The sequence below is a fragment of the Siphateles boraxobius genome, unplaced genomic scaffold, assembly GCF_051911475.1.
Source record: "Siphateles boraxobius isolate OS27281-9 unplaced genomic scaffold, OSU_SipBor_1 29, whole genome shotgun sequence".
Taxonomy (NCBI): Eukaryota; Metazoa; Chordata; class Actinopteri; order Cypriniformes; family Leuciscidae; genus Siphateles; species Siphateles boraxobius.
Window position 1 is genome coordinate 11,901,708 of NW_027508908.1, and position 20,964 is coordinate 11,922,671.

Below are 20,964 nucleotides of genomic sequence, written 5' to 3' on the forward strand. Positions count from 1 at the left end.
GTCTGTTTAAAGTCGACCCACAAAAAAGAAGCAGCTGTTACTAGCAAAGTTTAGGTTAAAGTTTTCCGCCGGCCAGTAAACAATACATTTAAGCAGGTTTTGTAACCTTGCATTCCTTGGAAGTGATCTAAGGACGATGGCAGAATGATCTATGTGTAACTGACGAGGATCAACAGTAATGTGACAGTGAGTAACGTTAACTTAGAGGATTCTTCCTTTGTAATTTAGCGCTATTGTGGTGTTAATAACGGGATGTTCGGCTGTGTAAATATTCAAGAAAACTTTCTCAGTTGCATTGGAAATTCTGCAACTGTTATTTTCAACGAAATGATTTTAAACTTAAATGTATTATTGTGACACGTAATTATAAGTGTGATACATGTAACGAGCTTCTCTGTAATCCGCAACATGTAGATTGTTTTGGGTGGATACAAACATTCTGTTGTTAAGAAAAAGCGGAAGAGTGTGTCAGTCACATGCTTCCTAAGGGCAAATATTAGCTATGTCACACTCGAGCATTTATTCCACATCTAATAAACCTATATACGCCATATCAAACGGAGATTTAGCTAACATCTGTTAATGCGACTGATCAGATTCATTCAAATAAGTGAATGTCTTGCGCTGGAATAAAACCAGGATGAAAAAAGTGCGGTAAATTAAAAACAAAGCGTCATCTTCATAACAGATCAGAATAGCTCACTTTATACTTTCTCGTAATAGAGGAAATACCATTCCTTGCTGTGCTTCCCTACAGTTAAACAATTTTGTATAACTTTAATACAGTTTTGAAATGATCTGTACATTAGCCACTGTGAGTAACTTGGATCTAAAGAAGGTAATGTCCTTTGCTCTTCTTTTGTATTAGTTTGGTGTTGAAATTAGGAAGTGAGAGAGAAAGATAATTAATTATTGTGCATTGTAAATGAATATTATAGGGCAGTCAATGCACTATACTGAAGTATGAGAAATGTAAAAGGCAGAGTGTAGATGATCAGTAACTCAATTGTGGTGTTTATCATCTTCACAGTGCTTGTCGGTTAACATCCAGTCAATGTCTGAGGGGCTGTAGCTATGGGGACACAGTTTACAATTGATGACGCATTCGTGCTGGAGGGTGAGGAGGAAGGTGTGGTTCCTGGAGAGGATGTCGGGGAATGGAAGGGCAGAGAGAAGGACGGTGGCGGAGAGATGACATTTGGACCTCTTTCTTTTGCCAAAACACAATCTCATCCTTCTGCATCCGCTGGCACTCCTGAACACAGTAATCTGAAATATCAGGTCAGGTGTTTACATGTCTGTCACTTTCTCTTTGAGAGTCTTTTACGGGCAAATCTGACTGACTTTTTTTTCTGTTCTCCCACAGAATCTGGAAAATGAAGATGCATTAGGTGGCACTGTGAACTCTTCTTTCAACAACTTCTTCAAAATCAGGTTTGGCAGTTCACATCACAGTGTTGACATTTTTAATTTGAACATTCTCATCAAGCAAGACTATTAATTGAATGTAATTATTTGAGCAGAATGGTATAAAATGAAGGATGTGTTGCCCCAATAAGGTTTAAAGTTAATCATGAATTTGTTGATTTAGGTTTTATTTTAGTTCAAGCTATTTTGGATCACTAACAAGTCGTTAATTAAAACCTTCACCTGTGATTAAAACCTCCTGATGCAATTGACACCAGTTTACAGCGATTATATTTACCAGTGAGTAATATTAATATATAATGTTAAAATATTTAATTGAAAGATTTTGGACAGACTGAACAAGCAGAGTAAGAAAATGTTGAAACAGGGTGTATACATCGATAATGACAAATATGTACTGTATCAATTAAGGGATCAATACGAATAGTCAAAAAAAAGTTTATTATTCTAATTGTATCACAGATCCTTGTTGAATTGGTGGATATATTTTTGGTCTGCCTAATTTTTCCTAAAAGTCATGACACAATAACTTTGATGAATCTTTTTTTTTATTGTTTATGTTTATACCAAATTGTTTCATCTTTTTTTTTTTTCTAAGTTCAATTTTATTATATTTGTATTGCATTGTTTGTATTTATGGAATCTGCATGTGCCTTGAAATAGCATGTGAAGCTGATATGACAATTAACTTGTATATTACTATTGCCACTGAAAACAGCTGACCACCTATTTTACTTCAGAATTTTTTCTCAATTTTAGAAATTTAAAAGGCAAGTTTATCCCAGTTAATAATTGGTAAATATAAGTTTACATATCTGCAATGATACATTCAAATTGTCACGTTCCATATTTTGAGTTAGAAATAGCAGATTTTAAAAGACAACTATACATACACTGTGATGTTAACTTCTTGTTTTCAGCCCTAGGGTAATGCTAAATTTTAAAGTAAATGCTTAATTTCCCACAAATTTTCATCAGGGACCAGAATCGACAAACTGGCAAACAAAAAAGCCATCAAATGACCGACCTAAACAAAATAAAATATGCTGCTTTGATTTTTTTGATGTAAAAGTACTTAAAAAGGCCAGATGTCAAGCCTAGTGTCTGTCTGTGTTCCAGTGATCCTGCTACTCTGTCCTACTGCAGCTCTCAGTGGTCATTCAGCACACTCAGCTCAGTCACACAGCTGTCTGCTCACTGCTGCGGGTAACATGCACACATTACTGTAAAACTTCTATTTATATAAGTTGACTTAACTTAAAAAAAATACTCTTGTCTTGTACATTTAAATAGTTTGTGATATTCTTTTCCTTTCCTCAACATTTGGTCTGTGTTGATTGTTCCCAGGTGGACGTCTCACCCGCTTGTGAAGAAGAACAGACGAGTCGTTCTTGCCTCGTTCCTCCTCTTAATCACTGGAGTTGGTGAGACTTTCATACCTTTTGTGATGTTCTTTGATCATAAGTAGTACAGATCTCAAGGGGAAGGTGTTTGGGAACCACAGTTTCTGTTTGACTTGTAAAGTGCTGTTAGTGTTTATCTTGCTGTCAACTCTGATCTTAAGCACAGATGGTGAATTCAGATGTGATTGTCAGCTGCTTAGTAAATGTATTATCTTTTCTCTCTCTCCCTATCGATCCCCCTCCCTCTGCTTCCTACCTATCAGCTTTGATCTTTACAGGCATTGTCATACAGTTAAACCCTCACGCAGGTAAGACCTGTCACGTTGGTATTGGTTGTAAACACCGGTGAGACATGAACAGGGCTCCTTTAGCACACAAACCTGTTCAGCTAATTATATGTGGAGCAAATCAGTGTTCTTCATGCCTTAAAAACAAAGACAACACCACCTTCATACATTTAACTCTTCAGTTGGTTTCATGCCAATTTTGGTCAGTAAATGATGTAACCCATGTATTAATGCCTTTTCAGGTGTTTCAAGTGCAATTTTCTTTGTTCCTGGATTTCTTCTCTTCATTCCTGGTGGTAAGATCTAGATGTATTCTCAATACAAGCTTTTATATTATATAGTCAGCTTTGCCTTTGTGAATATCAATAATGGATTTTGGACCTTAGATAATATATTACAGTGTTGTAATGTGTACAGTAATGTGTATACATAGGAAGAAACTGACATTAAAGAGGACCTTCTTCCGTTCCCGGAAGAAAAACTACAATCAATCCATTTCAGAGAGTTCAGAATCAGAGCTTACTGATATGAAGAATAACTAGAGTAGACTTAATGCTTTGAGTGGAACTTGTTTATGCCCAAACAGCAACATTACACACTATAGAAAGTTGAAAATGGGGAAAAAAGCATAATTGGTCATCTCCTCTTTAACATTGCTTGAAAAAAATGCTAGAGGAAAAACAACAACTCTTACTTTTCCCTTTTTTGTTTCAGTGTATCATGTGATCTATATAAGCTGTGCAGTTCGGGGACGAAGAGGATTCAAGTTCTTTTATTTGCCATACTTTGAGAAGTAAACCGTTTCTTTCCATATCATCCAGACTGGTCATCTGGATTGCCCACCATTTCAATCCCCCCCCCCAAAAAAATTAAGTAAGGGGATGACCTATTTTTACAACCTCAGTTACTAGTGGTTTTCTAAATAATTTCTTCATTTTTGTAAAAGCCTTAAAGCCAGTCTGTACACAGGTCATAAGTATAACCTCTACAGCATGGGTCACCAATCTCGGTCCTGGAGGGCCGCTGTCCTGCAGAGTTTAGCTCCAACCCTAATTAAACACACCTGAACCAGCTAATCAAGGTCTCACTAGGCATAATAGAAACTTTCAGGCAGGTGTGTTGGACCTGGTTGGAGCTAAACTCTGCAGGACATCGGCCCTCCAGGACCGAGATTGGTGATCCCTGCTCTACAGATAAAAACTGTGATTTACTGTGTCAAGCGCAACAATATACAATCTTACTTCATAAGAAGGCACAGACTGTATTAAAACACCTGTGTTCATAGAATTTTAGAAGTTGTTGCATTCAATTGAGACGTTTTATATGAGCTGTGCTGCAGTGTTGTCCTTAGTTCAGTGAAACGTACTTGGAATTCAGCAAGGAGCATTATAATAAGCTTGTTATAGATTTACAAAGTTTTGTTATAAATAGAGCACCATTAATAACATGAAATTGTACACCACTAGCCTTGTACAGTAAAAAATGAAATCATAGACAAAATGAATGACATGAAGAATGAAAATCTCAATCTAAGAAAACCAAGAATGCAATTTATCATTTAGGCCACTGCATACTACACACACATACAGTCTGAGTTGTAAAGCATTTTCATTTATCTTCCATCTATTGTAAAATCAAGTAAGATACAGCAACCACAGTGATTGCTTTCTACTGCACATTTATCTTTTTAACTAGTACCACTACTAACACGTTGAACCACTGTTTAAGTGTACATCATACGCCAAATGAGTGTTGAAAATATTTTGTATTGTGTAATGTTTTTAATGATTTAGACACTACAATAAAACCTGTTTTTATATTTGCTTTTAAATCTCAGTGCTGTATTTCTTATGCACATTATTGACTGTGGTATAAAAATAGCATATACAAGAAACTTCAGCAATTCTCAATTACATTGAAACAAGATTCTGTCAGAACGCAAAGGAAAACGGTTTGTCAAGTTAATATACAACTCTTAATTAGTTGAGCGTCTCTATTCAAGTATTTGTAGTTCCACTGACATGTGAAAACTAAAAAAGGTCTCTAGGCAGTTCAATAATTCTGTTATATAATTGACAAACATGCCAAATTCATAAAAAAAAAATCATTCAAACGTTTCTTTCAAAAAATCTCAATATTGTGCTGAACCATGTAGAAAAACATTAATGCAAATCTCTAGTAACTGTTCTATTTCATTTTTGATTGTTTTGTTACATCTGCTGTCACAAGTATGAAATATTACTCAAAACTGAAATTAATACTTAGCGTTCTGCTCCCAATGCTTTATTATTACTAGCTTACACTGCCGACTTCTGTGATCAAGATGCATCTGTGAGGTAGTTCTACAAGTTACATATTTAATACAGTTATGAGAATGAGGTAGTGTGTTTCAGAAATATAATGATCTAGTGTAACGGATTCAGATAGCTTAAAACGGTTTGGTTTTAAAAGCTGAACATCAACACAAGTCTAAGACCTGAGACCAGTTGATTAATATTGGATTATGGGTTGTAAGTTTATCAGCTGAACAGCAGCAGGTTGTGCATTTCAAGTGTCTTCATTGTAGTGTTTTGTTTTTTGCAACAGAGAGGTCCACAGCATTAGCCGTCACACAGGCCTGAGAAGTTGGGCTGCTGGCGAGATCTGTTTTTTGGGCAGGGCTTGAGGGTCGTTCGTCTGTGACATTTTGGAAATTAAATGTGCAGGGAAACCATGGAGGAGTGTTATAAGCAATTAGGGGCGAGTCCTCTCTGCAGCTGGTTACTCTGAAATTTGTTATCGCGGATGTGAAAAATGTGTTCGGTGAGGAATTAGCTGATGGTGGGATCCTTAACACAGAACTACATGATGTTCTAGCTTTTATGGACAGGTCCTGAGGAAGCTGCAAGGGAAAGTTAACACTCTTAGTAAAAAAACAACTTGATGTTGCTTGATGACAACATGAATGTTTCTATTGTTGTATTTCTATATACACTTCATTTGAAAAGTTTGGGGTATGATTTAAAAACAAATATATTTTTGTCTCATGCTCACCAAAGCTGCATTTGTTTTTAATAAAAAAAATACAGTAAAACAGTAATACTGTGAAATATTATTAAAAAATGAAAATAACTTTAATAACAATAACTAAGAGTCATTGTTTTGATAAGCTGCTTTGGTTACAAAGTAAGAAACAGATATGGAATGTAACTTTCTCACCGGTTTGAAGTTGAACCATCTTAAGACCATTACATTCCCTCCCAGTGTGTTAAACTTATGGCCCTATGATTTCAGCAGTGCATTATAGATTATCCAGTCATAAAATTGGAATTTACGGTAGGCCTATAACGTGGAATGTCACATAATTTGACAAGATTTTGATGAATAAATAAATTAGGCTGTACACTTAAATCATGATATGGACTTAGTTTGTGAATATTACCTTGCAAAAAGATTGCTACTTAAAATTAAGAATGCTTGTTGTCTGCATTGTTTTTAAGGAATATCACTCACATTATACATTTTTCAGCCATGTTTTAATTTAAACAGAATCTGAATCTCTGTGGTGCAGCACTACATTGACAAAAATAAAGAAATTGTTAAAATTTCATTTGATGACATTATAAAAGATGATTTAAATTGTTAAAGTTTTGAGCATTCATTTTATTACCATCACTTTTGATAATACATTTGTATTAAATCATAAAACACTGAGTAAAGATTTGAATTTTGAATAATAATAATACAATTCATTGGACCCTACTATTGATCAAATTAAAACAAGTTTGGATTTAATTGCTTCTTTTTGATTATTCAAATTTATTTAAACCATTTAAGTGTTCGTTCACCCAAAAGTGAAAATTCTCATTAATTACTCACCCTCATGTCGTTCCAAGATTTCTTTGATGAAATCTGAGAGCTTTCTGTCCTTCCATTGACAGCTACACAACTGACACTTTGATGCTTCAAAGAGGTTCATAAAGAGATCGTGATCCATATGAATTGAGCGGTTTAGTCCAAAATTTTCTGAAGAGACACGATAGCTTTATATGATGAAAAGATTGAATCATTTAACATTAATCAACTTACACATCAGATATGGTAAACGGAAAGCTCAAACATGTTGGCTTGACGTGAACCAATGAGGTTCATTCTCACGTTACGCAGCACATTTGAGCTTCAGCAAGAACCAGTGAGGTTTGTTTTTGCATGTCAAGCTGGTTTGGTTGAGCTTCTGTTTAAACTTTAAAGGGTCATGAAACCCCCCTCTTTCAGCTCAAGTCTAGCTCACAATCTTTTTGAAAAATGCAACTTAAATGGGCGTGGATGGCTGTGAGAAGAAGGGAGGGAGTGGGTGTGGTATGGCACGGCATCGGAGAGGGGGGAACTGTCATCGCCAGTGGCTCATGCATATCGACTGTCACTAAAAATCAGTGTTAGAAACACGGTTTATATACACACTACAAATGCATATATTTGAAAATAATTAATTTTCCGCTTTAAAAAAAATCCATGCATAGCCTAGATCTACGCGCCCCCTGAACCCCAATGACATATTTAATTACAAGCATACAATTGAGGTATTATCGAAATATCTAAGATTTTAATAAGGAGTGCTTATTTAACAAAAGGAAAGTAAAACGATCAGGGTTACATTTTAGACACACAAACACCTCTGAAGGGATAGAAAAGTCCTCAGGACTTGGTACCGCATTATTAGCAAGACGTAACTTGCATTGGTCATCGACAAGGCCGAAGCCCACCATTCTCCAGTTCTAGAGCTCGAGAAAAATGTTTGCTGCATACATATTTAGATGTGTACGTGGTTGATGGCCAACCAACCGCCTGGAGCTAGAGTCCTGGCAGCATCGCGGGGAAACATATTCAACGCACTTGAACTTCTGCACTACGAAAACAAACACTTGCGTTGCGTCCCATGATTGCCTCTGTCCTCTACTACGCGATATCACAGTTTGACATGTCTGTCATGGAAAGATCCACGTGGTGTCATGAATAATTACGAGACAGTGTCTTCTCGTAGGATATGAAAACTGGATATGAAAACGTAGGATATTATTAATGAGTCTCATTAATAATTATGTATTATTATTATTACTCATTAATAATTATGAGACACCGATGAGTCATCACAATGAAGATTTTAAACCCGGAAGATGAAAATAGCGGGAAAAAAATGAAATGTAACCATTTTCACCCTACTATTATATCTAACAGATGCTAACATTGTCTTCAATGGTGTTCAACACACGTAACTCAGAAAATTTGGTTTAGGGTTTCATGACCCTTTAAGTTCTCTAAACAATGTTTATATGTGAAAAAAAGCCTAAATTCAATCTGTTCAACATATAAAGCAATCGAGTATCTTCAGAAAAATTGGACTAAACCACTCAATTCATAAGGATTATATACTTTGAAGCATCAAAGTGTCGGTTGAATAGCTGTCAATGGAGGGACAGAGAGCTCTCAGATTTCATCAAAAAGATCTTCATTTGTGTTTCAAAGATGAACAAAAGTCTTAAAGAGTTTGGAACGACATAATGAAGTTTTCATTTCTGGGTGAACTAAACCTACCAAAGATAATAGGGGTTGACCGATATGTGATTTTCAGGGCCGATGCCGATACAGATTATTACAGATCAAGTAGACCAAGTAGAAGAAGAAAAACAAAGGGTTTTGACAAATACTTTAAATGATTTTAAACATATCTTTAAATCTGAGAACTGTTAATAATAACATTATTATTAATAACAATAATAACTTAAAAAGTACAGGGAGCAGCCAGCAGCATTCTGTAAACATTTTGTAAAACTTAAAGACTCTATTTTAATGGTTAAATTAAATTTTAGTAATCAAAAAGCATTTCTAATTAATTGAAATCATCAAACGTATTAAATTCACGTACAGTTTAACAAAAAATACATTTCTAGGGCCCTATGAAAAACCGAACTTTTATTTTGACGGGTTGGAGTGGAGATCTTTGAGTAACTTTTCTCAGTTGAAGCATTAAAAAGCTCATGAAGTGACTAAGCGGCTGATTAGATGATGATGATTAGATTAGACTAAGATGATGTTTATGCAACCATGTTCTCATATAGTGAAGCGGCTGAGGCTGAAAAAAGTGCAAGCGGTCACGCGTGCTCCTGTGTGTGTGCGGTAAATGAAATCACGCGTCTGCGCCATTCATTTAGAGACACGCAGGTTCTATTGTATTGAGGTGTTTAGCAACTTCAGTGTAAAAATGTATTGCTACTTCAGCAAAGTCTGCTGCTGCCTTAACTTTGAGAGACAACTTATGCGTGATCAGTGAAGCAGCTCCAGTCAGCAAGTGCTTTCGGCGTGAGAGTGCAAAACTTTCAGTGCCTTCAGCTTACCGCGTTGATTGGCCGGACTCGTGACTCCCAACAAATCAGATGTGCGGGGCCGCGGGGACATTGGTCTAGTATACAGTGGTGAGTTCCGACAGAGGTGGCTGCGTCTAGGGCTGGGTATTGTTCAAAATCTTTCGATCCGGTGCCAATTTCGATACCTCATTTTCGATTCCGGTTTCTAACGATACATTTTTCGATAACAATTTTTCTGAAATCCATTTGAACAAGATTACATAACACAGTCATTACCTCAGAAAAACTTGCTGACTCATGCTCCTTAGCCAGTGCAAAAAGGAACAAAAAAAAGCACAAAGGAACAAACATTTTTTTATAAAGAGCTCATGCTCACCAAAGCTGATTTAAAAAAAAAAAATTACAGTAAAACTTGTTATATTGTAAAATAGTATTAGAATTTAAAATCTTATTTGAATATATTTCACAATGTAATTTATTGAAATGATTTGAATTCAAAGCTGAATTTTACTTCAGTGTCACATGACCCTTCAGAAATATGAAAACAGTTTGCTGCTTAATATTTTGGAAACTGATACATTTTTTCATGATTCTTTGATGAATAAAAAATTCAAAAGAACATAATTTATTTAAAAACGAAATTGTGTAACATTACACATGTTTTAATGTCACCTTTGATAACTTTAATGCATCCTATTCCTTACTGAAAAAAAATTCTGACTAAGCAACACATTTTTGAACTGCAGTGTACATTCGGTAGGTTATTATTTATTGTAATATAAACACTGTCAGAGTGATCAACGAGTGATCAACAAGGTATCTCTTCATTTACCAGTCGAAGAGGGAGCAACTTTTATGTTTACTCCGTGCACTGTCAAGGTCTTCATCATATTTGTCGTGGTATACCAGTCTTTGCAGCAATTATTTTACCGCAAAAAGCCTGGAGAAATATAACCACTCTTTTGATTACTTTTCCACATCTTAAAGGTATTATGTGTGTGTCCTCGCGTCTCATATAAGTATGCGCGTGGAGAGTTTGTGCGTGCACGCGCGCGTCTCATATGAGTATGTGCGCGGAGAGTCCCGCGCGTCTTGTGTGTGGAGTTTGCGTGTATGTGCATTTCATATGTATTTGTACTTTGAGCACTGACGTTGACGAGTTAACTCCTTAGGTATGGAAATCTGGAACCGAACAACATGTCATTATTCGATACTCGATAGTATCGAGGCAATTCGGTCGGTACCTAAAAAGTATCGAACTCGGTACCCAGCCCTAGCTGCGTCAGAGCCAAATATAACGCATTTCAAAATTAAATTATTTTATCGGCAAATCGGTTTTGAAAATGGCCGATACCGATAACCATAAAAATGCTTAAAGGGATAGTTCACCCAAAAATGAAAAGTCTGTCAGTATTTACTCACCCTCATGTTGTTCCAACCCCGTAAGACTTTCATTCATCTTCGGAACACTAAGATATTTTTGATTAAATCTGAGAGCTGGATCAATCCTCCATAGGGATTGAAACTTGCCGGCCCAGAAAAGTTATTAAAGACATCGTTAAATAGTCCAAGTGACTACAGTGGCTCAATCTTAAGTTTATCAAGCGATGAGAATACTTTTTGTGCGCAAAAACAAAAACTTTATTCAACTATTTATTTCCATCTCTGTGGGCCTCGAGTGACTTCACGTAGTGTAACAGCGCAGCGCTTCTGTGTTGTACATCACACGCAGGCTCACTATTGGCCGACGCTGGTCATGTGTGTGAAGCGTGTGATGTACAACACAGAAGCGCTACGTTTTGTAACATTAAATGTCTTAACTGTCACTTTTGATCAAGTTAATGCATCCTTTGTGAATAAAAAAATTTGTAGTAATGACCCCAAACTTTTGAATAGTAGTGTATTTGCTTAAAGGATTACTTCACCTCAAAATTAAGATTTCCTAATAATTTACTCACCCCTATGCCATCCAAGATATCCATGTCTTTCTTTCCTCAGTGGAAGAGAAATTACGTTTTTTGAGGAAAAAAATTCTGGATTTTTCTTCGAATAATGGACTACAATGGCAACCTACGTTTTGAAGTCCAAATCAATGCAGTTTCAAAGGTCTTTGAAGTGCTTGAAACGGCTGTGCACGATCGCAGCTGAGGTATAGGGTCTTATCTAGCGAAACAATAGGTCATTTAAATTTTATATATATATATATATATATATATATATATATATATATACTTTTTTAACTACAATTGTTCATATTGAGCTGATTTGCAACACGCCGGGAACTACGTCATCACGTTGAAAGGTCACGCTCGATGTCGCCGGCGGAAGTACCGGAAGGCGGAAGACCCCCTTTCTCAGCTGCGATCGTGCGCAGCCGTTGAAGCACTTCAAAGACCTTTGAAACTGCATTGATTTGGACTTCAAAACGTTGGTTGCCATTGAGGTCCATTATTCGAAGAAAAATCCAGAAATGTTTTCCTCAAAAAATTAAATTTCTCTTCCACTGAGGAAAGAAAGTCATGGATATCTTGGATGGCATTGGGGTGAGTAAATTATTAGGAAAGTTTCATTTTGAGGTAAACTAATCCTTTAACTGGCTGTCACAAAAAGGTGTCTAAATTGTATTAAAAAATATAAAATAATGTATTTAAAAATATACATACCTGTACCAAGTCTTCGTCGCTGTATGTGCTCTCTGTGTCACTCTCTGTATAGTATAGAATAAAATCCATGATGATGTGCAGTTGTGTTTGTGGCCAACAATAACATTTTGCCTAATAAGTAATTCATGACTCCTGTGGTGAATACAACACAGTAGACAGTAAAGATAAAGGCAAGAAAGAACCTTACCACTGTAGGATGAAACATGGGAGTCCTGGAGACACAGAGACACTTCAGCGGGGCAAACCGCAGGTTCTTTATTCTCTGTTGCCACCTCAACAACTGCACACACATCGGGTAGTTCAGCTACAGCCATATCCCTCTTAGATGACATGGGCTCAGGGGAGCTCTCTAGCTCTGTTGATGAATAAGCAAGTATAAAACAATGGATCTACTGTTGAAGGCAAAGAGTACTTTTTTGGTGGTCAGAAATCACATTGAGACCAGTTGATTTAAAGGGATAGTTCACCAAAAAAATTAAAAATTCTGTCAGTATTTACTCACCCTCATGTTGTTCCAACCCCGTAAGACCTTCGTTTATCTTCGGAACACGAATTAAGATATTTTTGATGAAATCTGAGAGATGGATCACTCCTCCATACTAGTCCATAGGCTTTCTTGAGGGATTGAACTTGCCGGCCTCGAAAAGTTATTAAAGACATCGTTAAAATAGTCCAAGTGACTACAGTGGCTCAATCTTAAGTTTATCAAACGATGAGAACCCTTTTTGTGCGCAAAAAAAAATAAAAAATAACAACTTTATTTCAACTATTCATTTTCTTCCAGAAGCCAGTTAGTTTACCACTAGTGTAATGGCGTAAGCTTCTGTTGTTGTACGTCACACGCATCCCCCACATGACCATCGTCTGCCAAAAGTGGGCCTACGTGTGACGTAGCTCTACGCAATTACACTAGTTTAACTGACTAGAGGCCCAAAGAGAAGGAAATGACTAGTTGAAATAAAGTCGTTATTTATGTTTGTTTTTGCGCACAAAAAGTATTCTCGTCGCTTGATAAACTTAATATTGAGCCACTGTAGTCACTCTGACTATTTTAATGAAGTCTTTAATACGTTTTCGAGGCCGGCAAGTTTCAATCCCTCAAGAAAGCCTATGGACTTGTATGGAGGAGTGATCCAGCTCTCAGATTTCATCAAAAATATCTTAATTCGTGTTCCGAAGATGAACGAAGGTCTTACGGGGTTGGAACAACAAAAGGTTGAGTAAATACTGACAGAATTTTTGGGTGAACTATCCCTTTAAAAAATAAATGATTTAAAATTAGTTCTGAGCCCTAGTGTCAGAATGGCCTAAAGTTTCAAATATGTTTTGGTAACACTGTAGATAAATAAGTGCATTATCCAATGTATCAGAGTTTGATATCTGAAGGTATAACAAATTAGGAAATAACAAGTGGTTATTTACCAGCAAATAGCACAGTGCTGTCTGGTGAAATCTTAAACTCTGCTTCACTCTGTCTTTTTAGAATTTTAATTTTTCTGGGAGTGCCAGCTTTCCGTTTCTGAAAACCCTAAAGAATTGAGGATAGGTGTGAGATCATTTGCAATACTTAGTCAGAAGTCTGCAGTATTGTTTAAGTGTACAGCTATTAGTTCCTACTTTTGCTCTTTGCTCCAGGTCCATCTTTTTCTTCACTGAAAAAGATGACAATCACATCATCAGAAGAATATGTTTACCAGAATAAAATTATGGAAATCTAGACTAATGATAAGTGTATGAGCATAAAATACATGGTGAAATTTCCCTCAAGTATTTATGTTAATGACCAAACTTACCTTTCTTAACTGCTTTTTCGGATGAGGAAAGCAACCTGTACATTCTGAAGGCATTGCTTCCTCTCTTCATACTTTTATCTTTCACTTCCTCAATATCTGGTAGAGAATTCATAGCACAGCGGAAATTTGCCTTCCATGTCTTAGGATCTGGTTTGTCAATACCTGGGCGATACTTTCCTGTATGAGACAAAATTGGGTAATAACTGAATCATAACATATAACAAAATGGAGTCACAAATCAGTAGATCCAGCACAAGGATCACCCCGGCAGAAATACATTAAAATCTGTATGCAAATGAAGAATCAACTCAAATGCATAGTGGAAATTACAAATTTCACCTTTAAAGTACTCAGCCTCATTCTTTATAAAAGAGACAATGGACAACAGATCTGTCAACAGTTACCTGTGTGAATGGCCCAATTCTTAAATAAAGGTGCATCCTTTTCCAAATCCCATCCATGTCTGGCTGCATGCATCCATGGTATCTGAAATATCCTTTTCTCCTGTTAATGGAAACATTTTAATAGTGTACTATTAGACTATGTTCACAATGTCAGTCCAAATCCAATTATTTGTGTATCCAATTAGAATCTGATCTAAATGACTGACTGTCCACACTGTTTATCGCAGCTGTTCAGATCTGATTTGTGTGTCCCATGGCTATCTTTCGTTTTCCATGTCATTGATAGGACTATGCCAAAAACAACAAGAAAGGGTTTGCAATGTTGTCTTTGACAATGGGTAGCTGCAGCGCTGGTCTACTAATACAGCAATGTCAAAAACTCGCATGAGGCTCGCATGAGCGGCTTTATTCTGTACAGGAGACGTCTCTCTTCCGAACAGTGAATGAAGTGACACTTTCTGCATGACCTGAACATTGACAACAACAAAACACAACCGTGTTCCTGCAAAGATGTCTGACGTTTTTACGTTTTACGCGTTGAGAAAGTGACATACAAGGAGAAAAGCTATGCGAAATCCGATCAGATAGGTCAGACTGAAATGGATTTCCAGAAATGAGATTTGAATAGGATTTCAAACCACATATGAATGTAGCGTGAAACGGATTTGTAAGAAATCAGATTTCATGTGATTTTTTTTGCGGTTCACACTTGCTAAATATGATCAGATCCCATTAGAATAGGATATGCACAAAAATCGGATTTTGACTGACAGTCTGCATTTGGAATTTGACAGTGTATTGGCAAAGACACAAAGTGCCACATGAGTCACATGTTCAAACTAAATTAAGTCTCTTCTTAAACTGAATACAATATAATTTTATTGGATTTCCACCCTCACCTCATCGACCCAGAGAAGACCTTGAATTTCCCCGCTGGAAATCTGTTGCTCCAACCAGGGGCGCATTCTCATTCTGTCCACTGGCATCTTGACTCTGAATAGAAAAACAAATAGAATGAAGATGTAAAGAGTTAGTTCACCCAAAAAAGAAAAGTATCCCATAATTTACTCACCCTTAATCCATCCTAGGTGACTTCTTTCAGCCAAACACCATCAGAGTTAAATTAAAAAATATCCTGGCTCTTCCAAGCTTTATAAAAAGAGTGAATGATACCTGAGATTTTAAAGCCATTTTCATAATCCATTCGACTCCAGGGGGTTAATAAAGGCCTTCTGAAATTAAGCGATGGGTTTTAGCAAGATATCCATATTTATAACTTCATAAACTATATTCGCTGGCTTCTGATTACGCCCGTATGGGAGTGTAGTTCCAGCGGAAGAGAGAAAAATTTCTAACAAAAATGCACTGTTTCTCTTCAGAAGGCCTTCATTAACCCCATGGACCCGTATGGATTACTTTTATGATGGATGGATGTACTTTTTTGGGCTTCCAAAATTTTTTTTGCACCATTCACTCCCATTATAAAGCTTGAAAGAGCCAGGATATTTTTTTATATAACTCTGATTGTGTTTGACTGAAAGAAGAAAGTCATATACAACTAGGATGGCTTGAGCGTGAGTAAATTATGGGACAATTTTCATTTTTGGGTGAACTAACCCTTTAAATATACTGGACATTCTGCCTCACAAAGGAAAAAAAAACATGTGTGGAAAAAAAACATTAGGAGCCAGATGAAATGAAAACAATTTTTGTTAAGAGTAGAAAATTTGCATTTTAAATAGAAAAAAAACATTAAGTGAAGTTATACTTCCCATGGCACTTTGAAATTCAAAATTCTGTCAAACTGAAAAGGTTCTAGATGCTTAAATAATACAAAATACTTCCTATCCGTTTATTCTATGCAAATAAGGAATTCTGTTAATTATTATTAATTAATTATAGTAATCAATCAAATTTGCATGAATAATTAAATAAATCTCAGAATCTAACAAGGGAGGATGCCACTTCGTAACCTCCTAATGAATGATCAAATCAAATCTATGCTCTTATAACGATGATTCATTCTGCGGTAATACACTAAGTGCTCCACCTTTATATGGCTTACCTCTCACACACATTCTATAGAAGTCCAATAATGTATTAATCCGAATATGTATTGCCTTTCATAAAAGACAGAAGAATAAACCATAAAATATCCGTCAGATTCAATTAAAACCGTAAATTTGCTTTCATAATGTGCGGTACATATTTGGACGTTTACTAATGTAAACATACATTCATTTAAGCCCAGCACAGACAGAGAATCTTGTAGAATCAATCTATTTATAAACAGACTAATAAATTAATAGTTCTGCTTTGAAGCCATGTATTTAACCTTACCTGGACGAGAGGCAATCGATAATAGCCTAACGTTACTCCAAGATTCCTCGATAAGTAGTGTTATAAAATCCTGTCCTAGAACTGCGCAGAAAACATCATCAGTTTTGTTTTAGATTTTCTTTCTCAATCTTAAGAAGAGCGACGTAGTGTTTTTTGAATCGACATGTGAATTCTTCCAGAAGCCTTTCGTGTTTGATAGAATGACGTAAAACGTCACCAAGGAGCAGACCGCGGAAGTGAAACAACGAAGCGATTCATTGGTCGGCGTAGCTTTTGAAAGTACGGTTTCTTTCACTTTCACTTCCGCTTCCTAAATTATGCCACACCGCCTGCTGGAGCTTGACGTTACTGCCAGTAAATCGCACTGGTCCAGGACGTGTATACAGTAGCGTTAAAAAAATTGCTACAACAAAACAAATTAATATCGAAACATTCTGTGACAGTGGTGAAGCATGCATGTTGAAATAATTTAATGCTACTTTAAAAACAGACCTGCTATGAACAACAAGAGTGGCATTTGTCATTTTAATTTGTTGAACGCATCAACAAATCAATGATGTAGTGGTGCCTGGAGAAGTGGTTATAGGCTAGCCTACTCTTAATTTATGCCCCCAATATTTTTAAGCGCCCCAGCAAGGGATGAACCCTCTGAGTTATAAACAGTGTAGGCTAAGACTAGTCTTGCATATTAATTCACCCCAAAATGGGGCAGTAACATGAAGTAGCCCATTTTATCAGATATTTTAAACATGAGAATCAGTTTAAATGTCGCAATGAATGATCCACACTACAAAATGGAAATGCAGAATGTTTATGCTTATTGTTTATGCTTCAAACAAACGCCAATGCTATCCTTCTGTGTCTAGGCATACGAGCAATTAGTATGAGCATCAAAGATCAGTTTCAGCTACTTTTTCTTTCCTAAATTAATCAATGTTTTAGGACTAATCTGTACATTTAATCAATGGTTCAATTGCTGACTCATAAAGAAGACAGTCACTTGCTGCCACCTTCTGGTTTAATGATGCAAGTTGCGCAAATACAGATAAGCGGAGCAGTGAAAAGTCCCAGTGCTGATAGGCTACTGGGGAAATATTTGAACACATAACTCATACAAATATATTTGTACATAATATTTATAATAATAATAGTAATGGCAATATGCCAATATTTAATATGGTTCTTGTGTTGTTAAATTGAGCTTAGATGAGAAGGTCAATTATCGTCGCGATGGGCGAATCATTGCAGCACCAAATTAGAGTTAATATTAGGCAATTATTTCGCAACTTACATTTGATACACTCAAAAAATTACTGAGGTCCGAACCTCGGAGACCTCAATGGTGGATACAGCCCTGACGGAGTTTTTTCACATGAGATTGGATTAGCTAAATGATGCACATCATTTAGAAGTGGGACACGCAATGCCAACTGAAAACAAAGTGGTCTAGCTGCGTATACCCTGCTGGACTATACCATTGATTGGAATTTCCCGTCCCGAAATATAAGATTTGAGTAGCCTATTCATGGTCCATTTCCACAAAATACAATGTAAATTATATAACTTACTTGATTTTGAGCAAATTGTAGGTGTTGTGTGTCAACTCTCATTTTCTTTCGGACTTGTCCTGACTGCATAATCCTAGAACGGCACATTTATTTATAGCCATTGGGTGACTGAGGGTGGGTTTCGCTGTAGTTGTATATTGTGAAACTTCTCAGCGGTGTTCTGCTGTCTGTCTGTGTCCCAGCTTGTTGTTTTGGACATACTGATTTAATTTGCGAATTGCGCAAAGTTAAGGAGGGTGTGGTCGGATCAGGGATGGGATGTTGGGGATTTAAATGGTAGGCCTACAGTTTTTTTATGACTTTATATTGACAAGGTAGCCTATAGTTTCTTTGTAAGACTTTATATTGTCAACTGGTCTTATTGAGAGCATACATAAGAAGTAGCTCAATTCGTTACAAACCTGCATGATCTTCTTCTTTCTGTGGAACATAGAAACAAAATAAGTTATTTTGAAGAATGTTGAAACCCAGTTTCGGTTCCCATTGAATTCCATTGCATTTTGGTCCATATAATGGAAATCAAAGGGAACCAAAACTGTTACCTTTCATTCCTCATATAAAAACTTTTATTTTAACAATACACAGTCAGCATCAACAATAAATAATTTTGCTAACTGAAGGTAAACCATGTGTTCATTAAATAAAATGTCCACCCTGTCATTATCCACCCTATACCTTCCAACATGAATTGCTGAAGCTGACTGTGTATTGTTTAAAATTTATATTTTGAATTTCTGAAAAGTTTTTATATTAATTAATATTTCACTATGACTGGGTGGACATGTTAAGCTTGACAACATCCAATGGTGTGCGTCTCTGAGCAACACACACACATGGGTTTCATTACTGAAATGAATCCACGGTTTTTAATGAATCAAGTGGTTTAAGTTTCGTATTTAGATTAGCCTTTGCTGAAGGGTTTCTTGTTATTCCTGTTGTTTCTCTGATGCTCCTGATATCTCTTCACCCATTAAAGCCTTTGTCCACAATGTCATTTTGTTGTCCACCCTGTAGGCTAATCTTAATCTTTTATGAAATAAGCTAATTATTTTAAGTTAGCAAAACCTTGTGTGTAATTTCTTTATAAATAAATGAGACAAGTAATACTGTTTGGAAGTTTTACTAACCAGATATATTTGTTGTTAGATGTTATTTAGAAAAGAAGGTGGAAATCTAACATTTTTTATAGGGAAACAAATATTTTGCTATTTCATTAAATACTTTTTCCAATTAACTAAATGTCGTGAAAGGGACTAAAATATCTTTCTGGAAATGAAAAATCTCAACTTTTTATAGGAAATTATTAAGTCGCAAATGCACTTTACGGTGACTTTGAGCCCGTTATTATTTTCAGTGTTATTCATGTTATGACCATGCGTTCATCGATTTCATTTTAAGAATTAAGGCATATGGCAGTAACTGTGTCTTACATTACTTCTAAAACAATACTCATTTTCAATGATTTTAGAGACATTTGTTATTACATTCTTTTTTATTATTCTAACAAAAACAAAGTAAGAATAATAGGCTAATGACACGTAGCCTATCATATGAACGAACGCGCATTTAACGCTTTTGCTGAGCGGCTGAGTTAACTGCAAGAGTAGGCTACGACGTATTTTAATATAACAAAATGCAGAGTGGTTGGAATGGAAATAGAAAGACTCGCTGCAGTGTGCAGAATTGTGTAGAGATGGCGCTAGTCAACTCTTTGCTCCTCCTCTAAACCCGGAACAGGGGGGCTGGTCTCTTTTTTCGCGGGAAGTTCTTCTGCTCTGTCTGTTCTGCAGCGGGACAGTGGACATTCAGTGCGAATATCGATAAGAGCACTGCTGACACTTTCTGATTAAAACATGGACGACAAGGCAAAGAACGGCACATCCCAGCTCAACGGGTAACGTGTTTTATGATATAACACCTATAATATAGTGTATTGTTTTACTGTTAAATTCATTATCAGCACATGCTAAGGCGTAAATATTACATGATGTTAGATTTGTGTTCTTGAGATATGTGTTGAGAACGAAAAAGGGGTTCACCAGTTCAGTACGTAGTGTGAAAACAACAACAGAGTTTTTCAGAAGATATGTGTTTGTTTTTGGCACATTCGCACAAAAACGCTAATGGCTTGTTGACAAATGGGCTTACTGAAAAATAGTTGCACATGAAGTTGGATCTCATGATTACTGCCCTCTTGTGGCCGGGTTTGGCATCTTCAGCCCTGGAAGCTGCCTGATTTCACCAAGTACAAAATGTTAGGGGTATGGATAGGGTTAGGAGGACTGTTTTCGGAAAGGAATGTCCCGGATAAACAAAATACGTTGATCCAGGAACATATCTGGCAAAATCATTGCGACTGTAAGTGAGGCGCACTAATCAAATCAGGTTAGATTTAAAAGGAAAATCTAAAATCCATTGTATTTTTATCTATATCCTGTGAATGGTTTTCAGATAACGGCACATTTTAAAACCGTTTAATGACTACCTCAGCATTGTCTCACTGCACTGGCCATTAGCTTCAGATCATCAACCCTCAGTATTCCACCATTAGACTCTCTCTCTCTCTCTCTCTCTCTCTCACTCACTCACTCTCTCTCTTTTTCTCTCACTCTTTTTCTCTCACTCTTTTTCTCTCTCTCTTTTTCTCTCTCTCTCTCTCTCACACACACACACACACACACACACACACACACACACACACACACACACACACACACACACACACACACACACACAG

General features: G+C 36.4%; 3 protein-coding genes across 6 annotated transcripts in view; 2 read left to right on the plus strand and 1 right to left on the minus strand.

Moving 5' to 3' along the window:
* Positions 1-4,949, plus strand: tmem134 (transmembrane protein 134). 2 transcript variants are annotated; one of them, XR_013207820.1, is made up of 9 exons: positions 1-186; positions 1,031-1,281; positions 1,367-1,434; positions 2,548-2,634; positions 2,776-2,852; positions 3,095-3,139; positions 3,361-3,414; positions 3,833-4,108; positions 4,283-4,949. XR_013207820.1 is itself a non-coding variant. In XM_077246618.1 (8 exons), exons 2-8 carry the CDS (start codon positions 1,075-1,077, stop codon positions 3,913-3,915), a joined length of 621 nt encoding a protein of 206 aa, XP_077102733.1. In that variant the 5' UTR covers positions 1-186; positions 1,031-1,074; the 3' UTR covers positions 3,916-4,949. The 2 variants fall into 2 exon arrangements, 1 of the variants encoding a protein (XP_077102733.1); XM_077246618.1 differs by having other exon boundaries at positions 3,833-4,949.
* Positions 4,880-18,426, minus strand: irf2a (interferon regulatory factor 2a). 2 transcript variants are annotated; one of them, XM_077246617.1, is made up of 9 exons: positions 18,228-18,426; positions 15,219-15,312; positions 14,320-14,419; positions 13,916-14,092; positions 13,740-13,774; positions 13,545-13,650; positions 12,310-12,477; positions 12,123-12,166; positions 4,880-5,999 (listed from the first exon to the last, which is right to left on the minus strand). In XM_077246617.1, exons 2-9 carry the CDS (start codon positions 15,303-15,305, stop codon positions 5,676-5,678), a joined length of 1,041 nt encoding a protein of 346 aa, XP_077102732.1. In that variant the 5' UTR covers positions 15,306-15,312; positions 18,228-18,426; the 3' UTR covers positions 4,880-5,675. The 2 variants fall into 2 exon arrangements, with proteins under 2 accessions (XP_077102732.1, XP_077102731.1); XM_077246616.1 differs by lacking the exon at positions 18,228-18,426 and adding an exon at positions 16,660-16,886.
* Positions 18,364-20,964, plus strand: part of dctd (dCMP deaminase) — a 23,079-nt gene continuing 20,478 nt past the window's right edge. The window contains exons 1-2 of one of the 2 annotated variants that reach the window (XM_077246620.1): positions 18,364-18,503; positions 19,965-20,121. In XM_077246620.1, coding sequence (XP_077102735.1) covers positions 20,081-20,121 — 41 coding nt within the window. In that variant the 5' untranslated portion in view covers positions 18,364-18,503; positions 19,965-20,080. The remainder of the gene's footprint in view (positions 18,504-19,964; positions 20,122-20,964) is intronic. The other variant, XM_077246621.1, reaches the window with a different exon arrangement.

Coding starts and splice junctions, on each gene's coding strand:
- tmem134 (XM_077246618.1), top strand. CDS start 1,075: ATGGGGACACAGTTTACAATTGATGACGCATTCGTGCTGGAGGGTGAG. Junction 2,853..3,094: donor CCTCTTAATCACTGGAGTTG/GTGAGACTTTCA, acceptor CCTACCTATCAG/CTTTGATCTTTACAGGCATT. Junction 3,415..3,832: donor TCTTCTCTTCATTCCTGGTG/GTAAGATCTAGA, acceptor TTTTTGTTTCAG/TGTATCATGTGATCTATATA.
- irf2a (XM_077246617.1), bottom strand. CDS start 15,305: ATGCCAGTGGACAGAATGAGAATGCGCCCCTGGTTGGAGCAACAGATT. Junction 14,420..15,218: donor GTCTTCTCTGGGTCGATGAG/GTGAGGGTGGAA, acceptor TTCCATTAACAG/GAGAAAAGGATATTTCAGAT. Junction 13,775..13,915: donor CGAAAAAGCAGTTAAGAAAG/GTAAGTTTGGTC, acceptor CATCTTTTTCAG/TGAAGAAAAAGATGGACCTG.